At 38.3% G+C, this 20,946-nt stretch overlaps 1 protein-coding gene and 1 non-coding gene across 2 annotated transcripts; both read right to left on the reverse strand.

The window, feature by feature from the left end:
* Window positions 1-8,929: 8,929 nt before the first annotated feature.
* Window positions 8,930-9,673, reverse strand: LOC148550689 (uncharacterized). The gene has a single exon (XM_088493179.1). It carries the CDS (start codon window positions 9,671-9,673, stop codon window positions 8,930-8,932), a length of 744 nt encoding a protein of 247 aa, XP_088349305.1.
* A 4,909-nt stretch (window positions 9,674-14,582) lies between these two features.
* On the reverse strand, window positions 14,583-14,690 carry LOC148550690 (small nucleolar RNA R71). The gene has a single exon (XR_015893088.1). It is a non-coding gene; the product is annotated as a small nucleolar RNA R71 (small nucleolar RNA).
* Window positions 14,691-20,946: the final 6,256 nt, after the last annotated feature.

The raw sequence follows: 20,946 nt of genomic DNA on the forward strand, positions 1-20,946 counted from the left end.
CAAGACATGGAGGAACACTCAACAAACCCAACAAATCCACCAGGGGGAGCAGCCAATAACAACAACAATCCACCACAGAGAAGAGTTTTGGCCTCCTATACATTTGCAAATCCTAGACATTGTGGGAGTAGCATTCTTACCCCAAATGTTAACGCAAATAACTTTGAACTGAAGCCACAACTCATCACCTTGGTTCAAAATAATTGCTCTTATGGAGGAGGACCAATTGAAGATCCGAACCAACACTTGTCTACTTTCTTGAGGATTTGTGACACTGTCAAAACCAATGGTATGCATCCTGACAGCTACAAGCTACTGCTATTTCCATTTTTTCTCAGAGACAAAGCTACTCAATGGTTGGAATCCTTCCCAAGAGACAGCATCAACAATTGGGATGATCTAGTGAGCAAGTTCCTTGCCAAATTTTACCCACCTCAAAGGATCATCAGGTTAAAAACTGAAGTACAAACATTCACACAAATGGACACTGAACCCATCTATGAGGCATGGGAGAGATACAAGGCTCTAATCAGGAAGTGTCCGCCTGAAATGTTCAATGAATAGGACATATTACAGAATTTTTATGAAGGTTTGACATTGAAATCTCAGGAGGCTCTTGATCACTCAGCAGGAGGTTCTCTACAATTGATGAAGACTGCAGAGGAAGCTCAAAATCTCATTGATATGGTGGCTAACAACCAATATTTCTTTGCTCACTAAAGGCAACACCAACCATCACAAAGGAAAGGAGTAATGGAGTTGGAAGGAGTAGACTCAATCCTAGCTCAAAACAAAATGATGCAGTAGCAAATTCAACAACAATTTGAGCAAATGGCAAAAAGGATTGAGAGCCTCCAAGTTGCAGCAGTCAACACAAGCCAACCATCAACCACATGGGGGCAAGGTGAAGAAGTTTGTGAAGACCAACAGCAAGAACAAGTCCAGTATATGCACAACCAAAATTCTGGATCAAATGAAGTTTATGGTGACACTTACAACCCCTCTTGGAAGAACCACCCCAACCTCAGATAGGGAGACAATCACAATCAAACTCAACAGCCATGGCAAAGGACTTCAAATCAAAACAGTTGGAAAAAGACAAACCACAACAACCAGCAGAATAATAACCAAAACACATACAGAAAACCACAAAACACTTACCCCAACTCTAACCATCATCCATCCAATAACCAAGCCACCAATCAAAATACTTACCCCCAACCTTCAACACCCCACAACCAACTAATCTCACAAGACTCTCAGAGGATCACCAACTTGGAGATCTTAATGGAGAAAATGATGAAGCACCAAGAGATGACAACAAAGAACCAGGAAGCTTCCATGAAGAATATGGAGAGGCAGATTGGGCAGCTTTCCAAGCAAATTGCTATTGAGAGACCTTTAAGCTCACTCCCAAGTGACACCATTCCTAATCCAAAAGAGGAATGCAAAGCCATACAGCTAAAAAGTGGTAAGATCTTGGTGAAAAATGAAGAGGCAACCAAGAAGCCAAAGGAAAATGACAAGAAGCAGGCTGAAAAAGATGAAGCCAATGATAAGGATGTAACAGCAAGCAAGCAAACTTCAAAGCAGGCCCAAGAAAAGGGAGACCAGCCACAACTTTCAAGAAAAGGGAAGGAAGCAATGAACGAGCCAACTAAGGACTACAGGCAGGGAGTGAACTTCACACCTCCATTGCCATATCCCCAAAGGTTCACCAAGGAGACTAAGGACCAACACTTCCCTAAATTTCTCGAAATCTTCAAGAAATTGGAGATCAACATTCCACTGGCTAAAGCACTAGAGCAAATGCCCCTATACGCCAAGTTTCTGAAGGAGCTTATTAACAAGAGAAGTTGGCATGAGAATGAAACTATACTGCTCACTGAAGAATGCAGAGCATTAATCCAGAAAGGACTCCCCCCTAAACTTGAAGATCCTGGAAGTTTCTTTATACCTTGTGCCATTGGTAGTATGACCATCAACAAGGCAATGTGTGACTTAGGGGCTAGTATCAATCTGATGCCTTCCTCTCTAGTGAAAAAGCTGTGCATAGAAGAAGTGAAACCAGTACAGATGTCTTTAGAATTGGTGGACAAGTCAGTGATATGTCCCAGGGGTGTAATTGAGAACCTTCTAGTAAAGGTAGACAAATTCATATTCCCTGCAGATTTTGTGGTCTTAGATTTAGATGAGGATGAAGGTGATTCCATTATACTGGGGAGACCATTCTTGGCCACTGCTAGGGCCATTATAGACGTAGAGCAGGAGAGTTGACCCTCATAATGCATGATGAAAGCGTCACTCTGAATGTATTTCCAGAAACACAGCTCATTAATGAAACGAAGGAGTGTATGGAAACTGACAAGGAAGACTCACAGTGGAAGGAAGGAATCAACAAGACGATCAATAGTTACCTTCCAAAGCAAGAAATAGATAACACAGCGGGACAAAAAGAGAAAGAGATTGTGCAGAGTGATGAAGAAATTTAAGAAGACATTGAAGTGTTAACCACTAAGAAGAAAAGTCCCAAAGTGAAGCCCACTTACAAGGAGAAATGATCAACAAAAAGAGGGAAGAAAAACAAGAACAAAACTAAAAAGAGTTGGAAGAACAAAAAGATTCCAACAGAGGGATTCTCTAAGGGTGATGAAGTACAATTGATCTATCAACAACTGGGGGCAAGCCAACAAGCTGATGACTACTATACTGTCAGCAAAATACTCTCACTAGAGCATGCCGAAATTGAATATCAAGGAACAAAGAAGAAGCTCACAGTCAGGGGGGATAAGCTGAGACACTATAGTCATCAACCACCATAAAAGAGGGGTCCAATGTCAAGCTAATGACAATAAAAGAGCGCTCCATGGGAGGCAACCCATGATTTAAGATTCTTGCTCGTTTTTGAATTCAATAAATTATGATCACCTTAGCATGATTTTGAATTTTATTAGACATACTTGACAGATGCATACACTATTTTGAAACACATGCCAGACTTCTAAGTTTGGTGTGCTTGACAGCACACAAAAGTTAGCTTTTCAAGCATTCTTAGATCATATGCTTAGTCATTTCGATGAAGTATATGACCAAACATTAAGTTTAGTGTCTTTATATGTACCAATTTTCAGAAGGATCAACTTTCGTTCATAAAATCAAAGTCATGCATAGATGAATCATACATTGTGTCATTTTAGGAATTTATGTTAAAAAATGAATTAGAACTTATGATGAAAGTATCAATTGTGATAGATTGCTTGCTTTTGACATTAATCCCTTAGCAAAAGACAAGTTTGGTGTTCACCAAACCTTGGTTCACTAAGTAAAGAACACAATTGATCTTTTATAACTAAGAAACATAATAAATAATCTAAGCGTTCACCACTACACTACCGTGTTCTATCCTAAATCTCACATTTTGTTGATTTGATTGAATAGGAAAGAGAAGATTGAGAAGAGGACAAGAAAAAGAAGGACCACGGCTATGACAAGCCAAGTGAGAAGTGATCACATGTGCCTAGAGAAGCGTGCCCCTTGGAAAGCAAAATTTGCATGCATGCACCATTGGACACCGAAAAGTATGCAACCAATGAGAAGAGAATCCTCGTCAAGCTTCAACAATGCATGCAGGCCATTCATTTTATAAGTCTTCTATATTGTTCAACTCAATCTCTACCCTTCATTATCATAACCGAACTCCCTCCTCCCTTGTGGTCTTGTTAGAAAATTTGGAAGCCTTGTCCATAAATAGCCTTTAACACAACATGGCTTACACATTCATACAAGCTACCTTCACTTGAAAACTTTAGCTTCACTCTTCTTCTACTCCATAAACACAGCCGACAAGTCCCCTTTCTCTAAACAGCACATAATTTCTCCTTCTCTTTCACAACAAGACCGAACATCACTCCAAACACAACCCCACATGTTTCCCTTTCTTACCCAAATTCAATGGCCTCTTCAAGTTCAAGGAGAAGATCAGGAAAGAAACCAATGGTGACCGAACCCCTATCCTATGACACAAAGAGGTTCAAATCCCAGTTTCATGAAGCAAGATACCAGAGGCTCATGAAAACAAAGCATATCATTCCTGAAATGGGCTTCAAGCTGAGGGAGGGGGAGTATCCCATCATGAGACAAATCACCAAGGAAATGAGATGGGAGCTTCTATGCCATCCTCTCACTGAGATTAGTGCTGTCATGATAAGGGAATTTTACGCCAATGCTGTGAAAGAAAGCGAGGATAGCCCCCTTATAAAAGTTATGTCAGAGGTGTTGAGGTGGATTTTAGTCCACCATCAATTATAAGAGCTCTAAAGTTGAGAACCATAACTTATGAGGAGCTTAGCTTTGAAGACAGATTGCGTGGTGATAATGACCCTGATGAAATATTGGAAGGGTTATGTATTGAAGGAAGAGACTGGAAAAGAGATTTAAAGGGAACCCCAAGTTGTCTGAGAAGATTTGATCTCACACCTGAGGCAAAGGGGTGGTATGAGGTAGTAAGGGGATCAATACTCCCTACTGCGAATACCTCATCGGTAATAATCAAGAGAGCCCTCTTGACATACTGCATCCTACATGGAGGGAAAATCAACCTCGCCCAACTCATAGCAGACAGTATCCAGGAGATGGCTGAAGACATATACAAATCGGGTAGGCTTGCACACCCAAGCACGATTCTGAAATTGTGTAACAAAGCTGGAGTGCTCTTCGAAGATGAAGATACAGAGAAGGTGAGAGGAACCAGAGGAATTACAAAGAGAAAAATGGAGGGTCTTAATGAAGAGGAAGAGGATGATCAAGAGGAAGAAAGAACTCACAGAAGAAGAAGATCACAAAAGAGGGACGAGCAAGTTCCTGCTGCCATAGACATGAGTCAATTGCAAGAAGCTCTTGATGAGATATCACAATAAAATGTGAGAACACAAGAGCAGTATTCAAGGCAAAAGGAGCTATATTTGCAACAACAAGAGCAATATCTAGAGCACCGGAAGCAATATTTGAAGGATAGAGAGCAAAATGAAGCTTGGCAGCATCGAATGGAGGAAACACAAGCAAGCTGGCATCAACAAATGATGGCTCAACAACAAGAGTTTCAAGTAAGGATTCTTGAAGGACAAAAGGAACAATCGACAGAATTTCGAGAATCATATGATAAATTGTACATGAGCCAGGCCAAATATGGGGAATATACTCATAACTTGTATCAGTGGAAGAACGTTCATCATACCATTGGAGAAACTAGACAAGTACAGCGAATAGAGCATTATGAAAATACACAAGCAAAGTTGGATTATTTGCCCCACTGTATGCCAGGACTAAATTCACAAATCAAACTATTTGAGCTGTGCCAAGACTTAAGAGACCAACAGAAGGCAAAGACCCAGCATTATACAGAAATGATGTATCAAAGATTGGAGGCAGCTGGGCTCTCAGGTCTCATAGATCCTATCTGGGATAGAAGGTGCCCGGGTGAAGAAGTTTGAGACTATTCCAAGCTCGGGAAAAGAAAGAAGAAGAAGGGAGAATCAAGCAAAAGCCAGGAGCACAACAACTAAAAGGTGGTGAAGTTCTTTCGTAATTTCAAATTAAATAAGGAAGATGTATATCTGAAACATGATATACCTCCAAGTGCTTTTTGTTCTGCATAATTTTTACTAGAATAAGTTGTCTGCATAATCTTGTCATCTTTCATCAGCTTGAGCATTTGCTTTGTTTCCTTGCTGATTGAATAAAAGAAAGAAATGTTTAATTTAGAAAAGTAATTGTTCAATGTTGCAAAATTTAGAATGAAAGTTAGTGGTGGTATATGTTTGATTAAATTGTTAGCTCACAAAATAAATGCTGCATAATGACATGTTTCTTGAAGCCTGAGCTAGTTTGCTGCTATATTCTTTCAATTAATGACTGATGGGGTGCAGAAATTGGCAAATTAAAAATTGTTAAAATATTCACGTTGCAAGTATAGTTCTTAACTTGCTAGAAATCCGCTCATCAATTTAGAAACGTGTCACAGAGAATTAAATTTTAAATTACTGGGAGTATGAATCCCAGGTCGTCTCCCAACGAGTTGCAGAAAAGTGTGCTATTTTATTAACCAGAATTTTCAAAGGAATGAGTTGAGTAAACAGGAAATTCAAATTGATGAAATTAAATAATATAAATAAAAGCCTTGACTGGGAGTTGATTAGTTGGAATCTCTATTATTGTTGGAATGCTTTCAAGATTAATTGATAATTAATGGTTGTTCTATTTAGTTATCCTTTACTAGGTAAAGGAAAGTCAAACAAGTTGGAATACTACGTCTATTCACGAGTTGCAACCCACTTAGTTCAAAGGGATTGGTGTTGGTGACTAGAGGGCAATCCAACAGTTAACCCAATTACAATTTCTCTTTCAATCCTTCCAACTCAAGAGTTCCTTTCAATCAACTCCCCATCAAGTGAGGAAACTACTCGCTCATCGTAAATAATAAGTCCATAACATATGAAAGGGAATTAAAAGAAGACATGATAAATAGAATTCAAATTGATTAATTAGAAAATAAAAGTAACCTTTGTATTAAATAAGCATAAAAGTATCCCAATGGTGAAATTAAACAAAGCAAAGGACATGGAAGAATAGTACCCAGTAAAGAAAATGAATTAGCATGACGGAGTCTTGATGAGGTAATAACTCTTCTCAGTGTTCCAATGCAAAGAGTGAGTAAAGATTAAAATCCTAAAACTATGAATGTCTAGAGATAAAACCTAGAGGAGGAGTAAAACTAGATCTAAAAACTAAAACTGTGTAGAATGAATGTTGTTTTTGGTTTCTGTATGTTCTCTGGCTCTAGTCTGCTGTTCTAGGCCAAAAACTGGGTCAAAATATGGCCCGGTATTGCCCCCAGCGATTCTGCAAATTACGCAGATCGCGCATGTCACGCGATCACGTCGCTCATGCGGATGCGTCATTCGCGTTTTCGCTTTACCACGCGGGCGCATCATCCATGTGGCCGCGTCACTCGTGCTGTTCCATGCCGCGCGGTCGCGTCATCCATGCGGCCGCATCACTGCAATTTGCTCTCTTCCGCGCGGTCGCGTCGTCCATGCGACCGTGTCACCTCTCGCTGGTTATCTCCTCAATTTCTTGTGTTCCTTCCATTTTTGCTAGCTTCCCTTTCAAATCTCCAACTCATTCATACCCTATAAAGCCTGAAACACTTAACACACAGATCACGGCATCGAATGGAATAAAAGAGAATTAAAATGCATAATTAAAAATCTCTAGGAAGCAGTTTTCAATCATGTACTAATTCCAGGAAGGAAATATAAATGCATGCTAAATTAATGAATAAGTGGGTGAAGATCATGATAAAACCACACAATTAAACACAATATAAACCATAAAATAGTGGTTTATCACACTTAAACATTGGCATGTCCTCATGCTTAATTGAAGGAGATAAAGTAAATAAGTATGAACATGTAGAAACTCATGCAATGCAATCCTATATTTATGAATGAATGCAACTATATGATACTTGTCCACTTGATCAAAAGTAAATAGGCTCTTCAAAACAATTACAAATCAAATTCCAGTAATTTTATCATTATACAGTAAGACAGATAAAAGTGCAAGAAGAGAGCTCATGAAAGCAGGGAACATGGAAATTCAAGCATTGAACCCTCACTGATAATGTATGTACGCTCTAATCTCTAGCGTATCGGGTGATCACTCTATTCTTCTCTAATCATGCTCTCTAACTTTTGTTTTTCTCCTAACCAATCAACAACAGTTAATATACCAATGCAAACATCATGAGGTCTTTTCAAGGTTGTAATGGGGCTAAGGTAGGGGTAAGGATACATGTATGGTCAAGTGAGCTTATAAATTGAATCTTTAATTAACCCAAGCTTTAACCCAACCTATATATAATGTAATTTTAAAATTCATACCTAGCTACCTAGAATTCCCTTTTTCAATCCATACTCATGTATCAACTTTTTATTTTAATTTTTTATCATATGTGCATTGATCCTTGAATCTTAATTCAGCATTGGGGTGATTTTGTCCCCTTATTTATTTATTTATTTATTTATTTATTATTATTATTATTATTATTATTATTATTATTATTATTATTATTATTATTATTATTATTATTATTATTATTATTATTATTTTTTACATAAAAATAAATATAGCTTATCAATGCACATAGATTTCTTTTAATTCTTATAGTCTCACATGAGTAGGTATCCAATTTCCCATTGTATTATCATGATACATTCCTTTAATGACTTTTGTTCCCACAATTTTCCATACTTAACTAGTACACATAATTCTATCTTAAGCTAACCAAAGATTCAATTTGGGATATACAATTATTTTTCCACTTAAGGCTAGTAATGTGGTAAAATATAGAACAAATGGAATTTATAGGCTCAAAGTGGCTAACAAAGGTAATTGAAAAGGGTAGGCTTTATTTGGATAAGTGAGTTTAAACAAATAATGGCCTCAATCATGTGCAAGCATATAAATATAATAAATATTGGACATATAAGATAAAATAAAATATAGATTACAATCATAGAGAAGTAAACACACAAGAATAAAATAATTATGGTTAAATAATGTAACCATGCATAAAGGCTCAAATCCTCATAGGTTGTGTGTTCTTTAGCTCAAACATCATGTTCCAAATATAACTTCAAGCAATTTTATCATAAATTTTAAAAAATTAGTGAAATTTTGTTCCAAAGATAGAGTCTTAGAAGAAACTTATTGTCTTTTCAATCAAGGAGAACATGCATGCGACTAACCTATTACTATACAATTTATCCTATTCTATAAAAAAAGAAAATCTAACTAAAATATCCTAATTATTGGTGCTAGGGAAGAGAAATTACCTCCGGAAGTCAGGTACTGACCGACCTCCCCACACTTAAGGCTTTGCACCGTCCTCGGTGCCATCTGTCAGGAACAGGGGTGGGCTGGTAGCAGTATCTCCACAGTCGGGACCATCATGGCTCCCTGTGTTGGTAAAAGAAGTGGAGTCCGGGGTGTCTGAGTCTCTGCAATCCCCTCGAAGTAGCTCCTTAAGGTGTTTGAATCTTTGGTTGTTACGGCGTTCTCTCATCTTTGCTTTCTGTTCTTGCCGATCCAACCTTTTGATTATCTGCTGGAGCAATTCATCAGTTGTAGGTGCTTGTGGTGTTGAAGAAGGAATATCTTCAACTGGAGCAGTAGGAAGGCTTGTAGTGGTTTGTGCTGGAAGTCTGAGGTATTTCCCGTTAGGGACATACTGATCATCCCTAGGAAGCATGGCTTTGGTGTCCCCAGCACTGTAGGAGACTCCGGCTGCTGAGACAAGATCTGAGATCAAGGCGGGAAAAGGTAGGTTGCCCGCGATTTGTATGTGTCCCATGGCATTCCGGATATGTCTTGATAGATTCAGAGGTTGGTCTGTAAGGATGCACAATAGTAGAACAGCCATGTCTGCAGTGAAGGAGGACTCGTGAGTGCTCGAAAAGACGTAATGGGACATGATCTGTGCCCAAACGCGAGCCTCCAAGGTAAGTGCTGAAGCCGATATTCCCTTAGGGCGGGTACGATGGTATCTGTAGATCCAACGGCTGCCAGGTAATGCGATAACTCTGAGAACAGCTCCCCAGTCAAATTGGTACATCTGGCGCTTGAGTGCGGCTTCTTGAAAGGCGTCCAATCCTTCTGGAAAAGGGGGAAGACTCAAGGCTTGTTGAATAGCCTCTTCTGTAATGGGGACTTGCTTCTGACGTACATAGACAGACTGCAGAGTAGGCAGGTAGAAGTTAGAGTAGAACTCGACTATCCAAAAAAGATTGACCTGCCTTGGCTGTCTCTGTAGGAAACCCCATTGTCTTTGTTCAATTTGTGGCTCAACAAAATTAGCAATATTGGGCGGGAGGATAAGAAGGTGTTCGTTGTTGTAACTCCTTTCAGCTAGAATAGGGAACATCTGCTCACAGTAGCGATTTGGAAATCGCGCAGTGTCCTTTGCTGGAAAGGCTTTCTCCTTTTTATCAACCTTGATGATCCTCTTAACTCTCTTTGTTGAGGGCTTGACTGCAGTTGAAGAAGGCTCTGTCACTAATGCCCGTTTAGTTCCTCTTCTTGCTGGGGGTTTGGGAGTAGCTTTCTCTTTTCCTTTCCTGGTGGCTATCCTGAAAAAGAGAAGAGAAAGGAAATTAAATTTAAAAGAGATATATAGCAATGAAGAGAACGGAAGAGGATGGTTATAAATGCACATTAAAAGATAATTGATGTGAACACATGCTCATGAGTACATGTGAAAAATCATTAATAGAAAATAGCAAGTGCATATAACGACAAGTGAATGCAAGGTGTTTATTGGCATGCCGGAAAAGGGCATGAGTAGCATAGACCAAGCAATACTTTGTAACAAACCATCACGTTTGTATTGACAATTAAATTCAATTAATATAATAGTAAGGGAAATTTGTGAAAAGCAAGCATTGAATAGTAGAATGATGAGCGGATAATTTATACGCTTTTTGGCATTGTTTTTAGTATGTTTTTAGTAGAATCTAGTTACTTTTAGGGATGTTTTCATTAGTTTTTATGTTAAATTCACATTTCTGGACTTTACTATGAGTTTGTATATTTTTCTGTGATTTCAGGTATTTTCTGGCTAAAATTGAGGGACTTGAGCAAAAATCAGATTCAGAGGTTGAAGAAGGACTGCTGATGCTGTTGGATTCTGACCTCTCTGCACTCAAAGTGGATTTTCTGGAGCTACAGAACTCAAAATGGTGCGCTTCCAATTGCGTTGGAAAGTAGACATCTAGGGCTTTCCAGAAATATATAATAGTCCATACTTTGGCCGAGTTTAGACGACGTAAAAGGGCGTTGAACGCCAGAAATACGTCACAAGCCAGAGTTGAACGCCAGAAATACGTTACAAACTGGCGTTCAACTCCAAGAATGACCTCTACACGTGTAACATTCAAGCACAGCCCAAGCACACACCAAGTGGGCCCTGGAAGTGGATTTATGCATCAATTACTTACTTCTGTAAACCCTAGTAACTAGTTTAGTATAAATAGGACTTTTTACTATTGTTTTAGACATCTTATGATTTTTAGTTCATCTTAGGATTATATTGATCACGTTTGGGGGCTGGCCATTCGGCCATGCCTGGACCTTCATCACTTATGTATTTTCAAACGGTAGAGTTTCTGCACTCCATAGATTAAGGTGTGGAGCTCTGCTGTTCCTCAAAGATTAATGCAAAGTACTACTGTTTTTCTATTCAACTCAACTTATTCCGCTTCTAAGATATTCATTCGCACTTCAACCTGAATGTGATGAACGTGACAATCATCATCATTCCCTATGAACGCGTGCCTGACAACCACTTCCGTTCTACCTTAGATTGAATGAGTATCTCTTGGATCTCTTAATCAGAATCTTCGTGGTATAAGCTAGATTGATGGCCGCATTCATGAGAGTCCGGAAAGTCTAAACCTTGTCTGTGGTATTCCGAGTAGGACTCTGGGATTGAATGACTGTGACGAACTTCAAACTCGCGAGTGCTGGGCGTAGTGACAGACGCAAAAGGAGGGTGAATCCTATTCCAGTATGATCGAGAACCTCAGATGATTAGCCGTGCTGTGATAGAGCATTTGGACCATTTTCACAAGAGGATAGGATGCAGCCATTGACAAGGTGATGCCTCCAGACGATTAGCCATGCAGTGACAGCGCATTGCACCATTTTCCAGAGAGGATTAAAAGTAGCTAGTGACAACAGTGATGTCCTTACATAAAGCCAGCCATGGAAAGGAGTAAGACTGATTGGATGAAGACAGCGGGAAAGCAGAGATTCAGAGGAACGAAAGCATCTCTATACGCTTATCTGAAATTCTCACCAATGAATTACATGAGTGTTTCTATCCTTATTTTCTATCTATTTATTATTTATGTTCGAAAACTCCATAACTATTTTATATCCGCCTGACTGAGATTTACAAGGTGACCATAGCTTGCTTCATACCAACAATCTCCGTGGGATCGACCCTTACTCACGTAAGGTTTATTACTTGGACGACCCAGTGCACTTGCTGGTTAGTTATATCGAAGTTTTGAATGAAAAACGATTTATTAAGATGTGCGTACAGAGTTTCTGGCACCGTTGCCTGAGATCACAATTTCGTGCACCAAGTTTTTGGCGCCGTTGCCGGGGATTGTTCGAGTTTGGACAACTGACGGTTCATCTTGTTGCTCAGATTAGGTAATTTTCTTTTTGTTTTATTTTCAAAAAATTTTCAAAAACCTTTCAAAAATTTCTCATCTGTTTTCGAAAAAAAAATAAATCTTTTCAAAAATATATTTTTCTTTAGAATTTTTAAGAATGAATTCTATTGTTTCATGAAGCATGTTGAAGCCTGGCTGGCTGTAAAGCCATGTCTAAATTCTTTTAGACTGAGGCCTCCACATGTCAGGGAATTGCTTATATCTTCTAAAGCTTGGCTGGCTATTAAGCCATGTCTAACCCTCAGATTGGAGCTTTAGACTAAGAATTGAAGATTCCTGGAATTCATATTAAAAATTTTGGAATTCTTATTTTTTTTCTTTTTCATATAATTTTCAAAAAAAACAAAAAAAAAATTAGAAAATCATAAAAATAAAAAAAAATATTTTGTGTTTCTTGTTTGAGTCTTGAGTCAACTTTAAGTTTGGTGTCAATTGCATGTTTTAAAGTTTGCATAAAATTTTCGAAAAATTCATGCATTCATAGTATTCTGCATGATCTTCAAGTTGTTCTTGGTAAGTCTTCTTGTTTGATCTTGATGTTTTCATGTTTTGTGTCTTTTCTTGTCTTTCATATGCATTCTTGCATTCATAGTGTCTATACATGAAATTTTTTTAAGTTTGGTGTCTTGCATGTTTTCTTTGCATTAAAAATTTTTCAAAAATAAGTTCTTGATGTTCATCTTGACATTCAAAGTGTTCTTGGTGTTCATCTTGACATTCATAGCATTCTTGCATGCATTCATTGTTTTGATCTAAAAAAAATTTTCATGCATTGCATCATTTTCATGTTTTTCTCTCTCATCATAAAAATTCAAAAAAAAAATATATCTTTCTCTTTTTCTCTCTTAAAATTTCGAAAATTAGATTTGACTTTTTCAAAAATTTTTAAAATCTAAGTGTTTTTATGAGTCAAATCAAATTTTCAATTTAAAAAAATTTTATCTTTTTCAAAATCTTTTTCAAAAATAAAATCTTTTTCATTTTTCTTAGTTATTTTTGAAAATTTTAAAAAATATTTTTCAAAAATCTTTTTCTTATCTTTATCTCCTAATTTTCGAAAATAACATCATCAATTAATGTTTTGATTCAAAAATTTCAAGTTTGTTACTTACTTGTTAAGAAAGATTCAAACTTTAAATTCTAGAATCATATTTTGTAATTTCTTGTGAATCAAGTCATTAATTGTGATTTTAAAAATAAAATCTTTTTCAAAACTAATTTCAATCATATCTTTTCAAAAATATCTCTTTATCTTATCTTTTTCAAAGATTTGATTTTAAAATATCTTTTCTAACTTCTTATCTTCTTATCTTTTCAAAATTAATTTTCAAATTTGTTTCAACTAACTAACTAACTTTTTGTTTGTTTCTTATCTTTTTCAAAACTACCTAAGTAACTCCCTCTCTAATTTTTGAAAATACCTTCCCTCTTTTTCAAAATTTCTTTTTAATTAACTAATTATTTTAATTTTTGATTTTAATTTTCGAAAAATTACTAACCTTTTTCAAAAATTATTTTCGAAAATCACTAACTCTTTTTCAAAAATAATTTTCGAAAATTCTCCTTCTTTCTTATCTCCTTCTATTTATTTATTCATCTACTAACACTTCATCTCACCCAAATTCGAACCCCTCTTCCATTTGTGTTCGAATTTTTTCTTCTTTTCTTCTTCTACTCACACAGGAGAACCTCTATACCTGTGGTAAAAAGGATCCCTATTATTATTATTTTTCTGTCACTCTTTTTCATATGAGCAGGAGTAAGGACAAGAATATTCTTGTTAAAGCAGATCCAGAACCTGAAAGGACTCTGAAGAGGAAACTAAGAGAAGCTAAATTACAACAATCCAGCAAGCACCTTTCAGAAATTTTCGAACAGGAAGAAGAGATGGCAGTCAAAAATAATAATAATGCAAGGAGGATGCTTGGTGACTTTACTGCACCTAATTCCAATTTACATGGAAGAAGCATCTCCATTCCTGCCATTGGAGCAAACAATTTTGAGCTGAAACCTCAATTAGTTTCTCTGATGCAGCAGAACTGCAAGTTTCATGGACTTCCATCTGAAGATCCTTTTCAGTTCTTAACTGAATTCTTACAGATATGTGATACTGCTAAGACTAATGGAGTAGATCCTGAAGTCTACAGGCTCATGCTTTTCCCTTTTGCTGTGAGAGACAGAGCTAGAATATGGTTGGACTCTCAACCTAAGGATAGCCTGAACTCTTGGGATAAGCTGGTCAAGGCTTTCTTAGCCAAGTTCTTTCCTCCTCAAAAGCTGAGCAAGCTTAGAGTGGATGTTCAGACCTTCAGACAGAAAGAAGGTGAATCCCTCTATGAAGCTTGGGAGAGATACAAGCAACTGACCAAAAAGTGTCCTTTTGACATGCTTTCAGAATGGACCATCCTGGATATATTCTATGATGGTCTGTCTGAATTAGCTAAGATGTCATTGGATACTTCTGCAGGTGGATCCATTTACCTAAAGAAAATGCCTGCAGAAGCTCAAGAACTCATTGACATGGTTGCTAATAACCAGTTCATGTACACTTCTAAAAGGAATCTTGTGAATAATGGGACGCCTATGAAGAAGGGAGTTCTTGAAATTGATACTCTGAATGCTATATTAGCTCAGAATAAAATATTGACTCAGCAAGTCAATATGATTTCTCAGAGTCTGAATGGAATGCAAGCTGCATCCAACAGTACTCAAGAGGCATCTTCTGAAGAAGAAGCTTATGATCCTGAAAACCCTGCAATAGCAGAGGTGAATTACATGGGTGAACCTTATGGAAACACCTATAAACCCTCATGGAGAAATCACCCAAATTTCTCATGGAAGGATCAACAAAAGCCTCAACAAGGCTTTAATAATGGTGAAAGAAATAGGTTTAACAATAGTAAACCTTTTCCATCATCCACTCAGCAACAGACAGAGAACTCTGAATAAAATACCTCTAAGTTAGCAAACTTAGTCTCGATCTGTCTAAGGGCACTGTGAGTTTCATGAATGAAATAAGGTCCTCCATTAGAAATTTGGAAGCACAAGTGGGCCAGCTGAGTAAAAGGATCACTGAAATCCCTCCTAGTACTCTCCCAAGCAATACAGAAGATAATCCAAAAGGAGAGTGCAAGGCCATTGACATAAGCACCATGGCCGAACCCAAAAAAAGGAGAGGAGGACGTGAATCCCAAGGAGGAAGACCTCCTGGGACGTCCAGTGATCAATAAGGAGCTTCCCTCTGAGGAACCAAAGGAATCTGAGACTCATCTAGAGACCATAGAGATTCCATTGAACCTCCTTATGCCCTTCATGAGCTCTGACGAGTATTCATCTTCTGAAGAGAATGAAGATGTTACTGAAGAGCAAGTTACCAAGTACCTTGGTGCAATCATGAAGCTGAATGCCAAATTATTTGGTATTGAGACTTGGGAAGATGAACCTCCCTTGTTCACCAATGAACTAAGTGATCTGGATCAACTGACATTGCCTCAGAAGAAACAGGATCCTGGAAAGTTCCTAATACCTTGTACCATAGGCACCATGATCTTTGAAAAGGCTCTGTGTGACCTTGGGTCAGGGATAAACCTCATGCCCCTCTCTGTAATAGAGAAACTGGGAATCTATGGGGTGCAAGCTGCTAAAATCTCATTAGAGATGGCAGACAATTCAAGAAAACAGGCTTATGGACAAGTAGAGGACGTGTTAGTAAAGGTTGAAGGCCTTTACATCCCTGCTGATTTCATAATCCTTGATATTGGGAAGGATGAGGATGAATCCATCATCCTTGGAAGACCTTTCCTAGCCACAGCAAGAGCTGTGATTGATGTTGACAGAGGTGAATTAGTCCTTCAATTGAATGAGGACTCCCTTGTGTTTACAACTCAAGGTTACCCTTTTGTAAACATGGAAAAGAGGCACAGTAAGCTTCTCTCAAAACAGAGTCAACCAGAGCCCCCACAGTCAAACTCTAAGTTTGGTGTTGGGAGGCCACAACCAAACTCTAAGTTTGGTGTTGAACTCCCATATCCAAACTCTAAGTTTGGTGTTGGGAAGTCTCAACAGTGCTCTGAACATCTGTGAGGCTCCATGAGAGCCCACTGTCAAGCTATTGACATTAAAGAAGCGCTTGTTGGGAGGCAACCCAATTTTTATTTATCTAATTTTATTTTTCTTGTTCTTTCATGTTTTATTAGGTTCATGATCATGTGGAGTCACAAAATAAATATAAAAATTGAAAACGGAATCAAAAACAGCAGAAGAAAAATCACACCCTGGAGGAAGACCTTACTGGCGTTTAAACGCCAGTAAGAAGCATCTGGCTGGCGTTCAATGCCAGAACAGAGCATGGTTCTGGTGCTGAACGCCCAAAATGGGCAGCATCTGGGCGTTTGAACGCCAGAATTGCACCCTGGAGAAGAGCTGGCACTGAACGCCCAGAACAAGCATGGTTCTGGCGTTCAACGCCAGAAATGGGCAACAAATGGGCGTTCAACGCCCAGAACAAGCACCAGTCTGGCGCTGAACGCCCAGAGTTGTGTGCAAGGGCATTTTGTATGCCTAATTTGGTGCAAGGTTGTAAATCCTTGAACACCTCAGGATCTGTGGACCCCACAGGATCACCTCAGGATCTGTGGACCCCACAGGATCCCCACCTACCTCCACTCACTTCTCCTCACCCCTCTTTCACACAATCCCATAAACACTCTTTCCCAAAACTCTTCACCAATCACCTTAATTTCTCTTCCCTATCACCACTTAACCACTCATATCCATACACCCACCTACCTTCAAAATTCAACATCTCTTTCCCACCCAATCCCACCCATATGGCCGAATACACACATCCCTCCATCTCCTCCATATCTTCTTCTTCTTCTATTCTTTCTTCTTTTGCTCGAGGACGAGCAACATTCTAAGTTTGGTGTGATAAAAGCATAGCTTTTTTGTTTTTCCATAACCATTAATGGCACTTAAGGACAGAGAAACCTCAAGAAAGAGGAAAGGGAAGACAATTGCTTCCACCTCCAAACCATGGGAGATGGAAAGATTCATCTCACAAGCCCATCACTAAGAAAAGGATGGAGCAAACAAGAGAGCACATTCATGGATCTCAACAGGCACATGAAGAAGCTCATCATCAAGAAATCCCTGAGATACCTCAGGGGATACATTTTCCTCCACATAATTATTAGGGACAATTAAGGGTGGAACATCAAGAGCACTCCATCATCCTTCATGAAATTAGAGAAGATCAAAAAGCAATGAGGGAGGAGCAACAAAGACAAGGAAGAGACATAGAAGAGCTCAAGGACATCATTGGTTCCTCAAGAAGGAAACGCCACCATCACTAAGGTGGACTCATTCCTTGTTCTTACATTCTCTGTTTTTCGTTTTCTATGTTAAGTTCTTATCTATGTTTGTGTCTTCATTACATGATCATTAGTAATTAGTAACTATGTCTTAAAGTTATGAATGTCCTATGAATCCATCACCTCTCTTAAATGAAAAATGTTTTAATTCAAAAGAACAAGAAGTACATGAGTTTCGAATTTATCCTTGAACTTAGTTTAATTATATTGATGTGGTGACAATGCTTCTTGTTTTCTGAATGAATGCTTGAACAGTGCATATGTCTTTTGAAGTTGTTGTTTAAGAATGTTAAATATGTTGGCTCTTGAAAGAATGATGATAAGGAGACATGTTATTTGATAATCTGAAAAATCAGAAAAATGATTCTTGAAGCAAGAAAAAGCAGCAAAGAAACAAAGCTTGCAGAAAAAAAATAGCGAGAAAAAAAAATAGAAAGAAGAGAAAAAGCAAGCAGAAAAAGCCAAAAGCTCTTAAAACCAAGAGGCAAGAGCAAAAAGCCAGTAACCCTTAAAACCAAAAGGCAATGGTAATAAAAAGGATCCCAAGGCTTTGAGCATCAGTGGATAGGAGGGCCTAAAGGAATAAAATCCTGGCCTAAGTGGCTAAACCAAGCTGTCCCTAACCATGTGCTTGTGGCGTGAAGGTGTCAAGTGAAAACTTGAGACTGAGCGGTTAAAGTCAAGGTCCAAAGCAAAAGAAGAGTGTGCTTAAGAACCCTGGACACCTCTAATTGGGGACTTTAGCGAAGCTGAGTCACAATCTAAAAAGGTTCACCCAATTACGTGTCTGTGGCATTTATGTATCCGGTGGTAATACTGGAAAACAAAGTGCTTAGGGCCACGGCCAAGACTCATAAAATAGCTGTGTTCAAGAATCATCATACTGAACTAGGAAAGTCAATAACACTATCTGAACTCTGAGTTCCTATAGATGCCAATCATTCTGAACCTCAATGGATAAAGTGAGATGCCAAAACTATTCAAGAGGCAAAAAGCTACAAGTCCCGCTCATCTGATTGGAGCTATGTTTCATTGATAGTTTGGAATTTATAGTATATTCTCTTCTTTTTATCCTAATTGATTTTCAGTTGCTTGGGGACAAGCAACAATTTAAGTTTGGTGTTGTGATGAGCGGATAATTTATACGCTTTTTGGCATTGTTTTTAGTATGTTTTTAGTAGAATCTAGTTACTTTTAGGGATGTTTTCATTAGTTTTTATGTTAAATTTACATTTCTGGACTTTACTATGAGTTTGTGTGTTTTTCTATGATTTCAGGTATTTTCTGGCTGAAATTGAGGGACTTGAGCAAAAATCAGATTCAGAGGTTGAAGAAGGACTGCTGATGCTGTTGGATTCTGACCTCCCTGCACTCAAAGTGGATTTTCTAGACATCCAGGGCTTTCCAGAAATATATAATAGTCCATACTTTGGCCGAGTTTAAACGACGTAAAAGGGCATTGAACGCCAGTTCTACGCTACTGTCTGGAGTTAAACGCCAGAAACACGTCACAAGCCAGAGTTGAACGCCAGAAATACGTTATAAACTGGCGTTCAACTCCAAGAATGACCTCTACACGTGTAACATTCAAGCTCAGCCCAAGCACACACCAAGTGGGCCCTAGAAGTGGATTTATGCATCAATTACTTACTTCTGTAAACCCTAGTAACTAGTTTAGTATAAATAGGACTTTTTACTATTGTATTAGACATCTTATGATTTTTAGTTCATCTTAGGATCATATTGATCATGTTTGGGGGCTGGCCATTCGGCCATGCCTAGACCTTCATCACTTATGTATTTTCAAACGGTAGAGTTTCTACACTCCATAGATTAAGGTGTGGAGCTCTGCTGTTCCTCAAAGATTAATGCAAAGTACTACTGTTTTTCTATTCAACTCAACTTATTCCGCTTCTAAGATATTCATTCGCACTTCAACCTGAATGTGATGAACATGACAATCATCATCATTCCCTATGAACGCGTGCCTGACAACCACTTCCGTTCTACCTTAGATTGAATGAGTATCTCTTGGATCTCTTAATCAGAATCTTTGTGGTATAAGCTAGATTGATGGCGGCATTCATGAGAGTCCGAAAAGTCTAAACCTTGTCTGTGGTATTCCGAGTAGGACTCTGGGATTGAATGACTGTGACGAACTTCAAACTCGCGAGTGTTGGGCATAGTGACAGACGCAAAAGGAGGGTGAATCCTATTCCAGTATGATCGAGAACCTCAGATGATTAGCCGTGCTGTGACAGAGCATTTGGACCATTTTCACAAGAGGATAGGATGCAGCCATTGACAAGGGTGATGCCTCCAGACGATTAGCCATGCAGTGACAGCGCATCGGACCATTTTCCAGTGAGGATTAAAAGTAGCCAGTGACAACGGTGATGTCCTTACATAAAGCCAGCCATGGAAAGGAGTAAGACTGATTGGATGAAGACAGCGGGAAAGTAGAGATTCAGAGGAACGAAAGCATCTCTATACGCTTATCTGAAATTCTCACCAATGAATTTCATGAGTGTTTCTATCCTTATTTTCTATCTATTTATTATTTATGTTCGAAAACTCCATAACTATTTTATATCCGCCTGACTGAGATTTACAAGGTGACCATAGCTTGCTTCATACCAACAATCTCCGTGGGATCGACCCTTACTCACGTAAGGTTTATTACTTGGACGACCCAGTTCACTTGCTGGTTAGTTGTATCAAAGTTGTGAATGAAAAACGATTTATTAAGACGCGCGTACAGAGTTTCTGGCACCGTTGCCTGAGATCACAATTTCGTGCACCATAGAACATCATAGAGAAGTGCATAATGCTATATGGGCTTTTTCACAAACACATAACATGCATGGTGAATAAGGTATAGAAAATATGAAGGTGAACATGCGAGCAATCCCTTAAATAGAATAATAATAATTGTCAAACAATTTGCAACAATCCACAAGCATATAATGAGGAATAATGACTCAAATTAATTGCTAACACCATGTAAAAAGGAAAAGAAAAAAGAAAGAAAATAAGAATAATGAAAGGAGAAAGAAAAGAAAATAACATATAAGATAAGAAAAATGGTAGAAAAGAAAAGGGTGAAAAAGAAAATAAAACCTTGTTAATGGAGGTGAGGGAGAGAGAGAGTGAAAAGTGAGATAGAGGGGAGAAGGGGGAAGGAAGAAGTAAGGAGGGAAGAGAAAAAAATCAGGATTAGAGAGGAAAAAGATAAGATATTTTGGCGATCTAGGTTGAGCTGTGCGGCGCAAGCG

This window comes from Arachis ipaensis, chromosome B7 (genome assembly GCF_059453495.1).
Source record: "Arachis ipaensis isolate K30076 ecotype BB chromosome B7, ASM5945349v1, whole genome shotgun sequence".
NCBI lineage: Eukaryota > Viridiplantae > Streptophyta > Magnoliopsida > Fabales > Fabaceae > Arachis > Arachis ipaensis.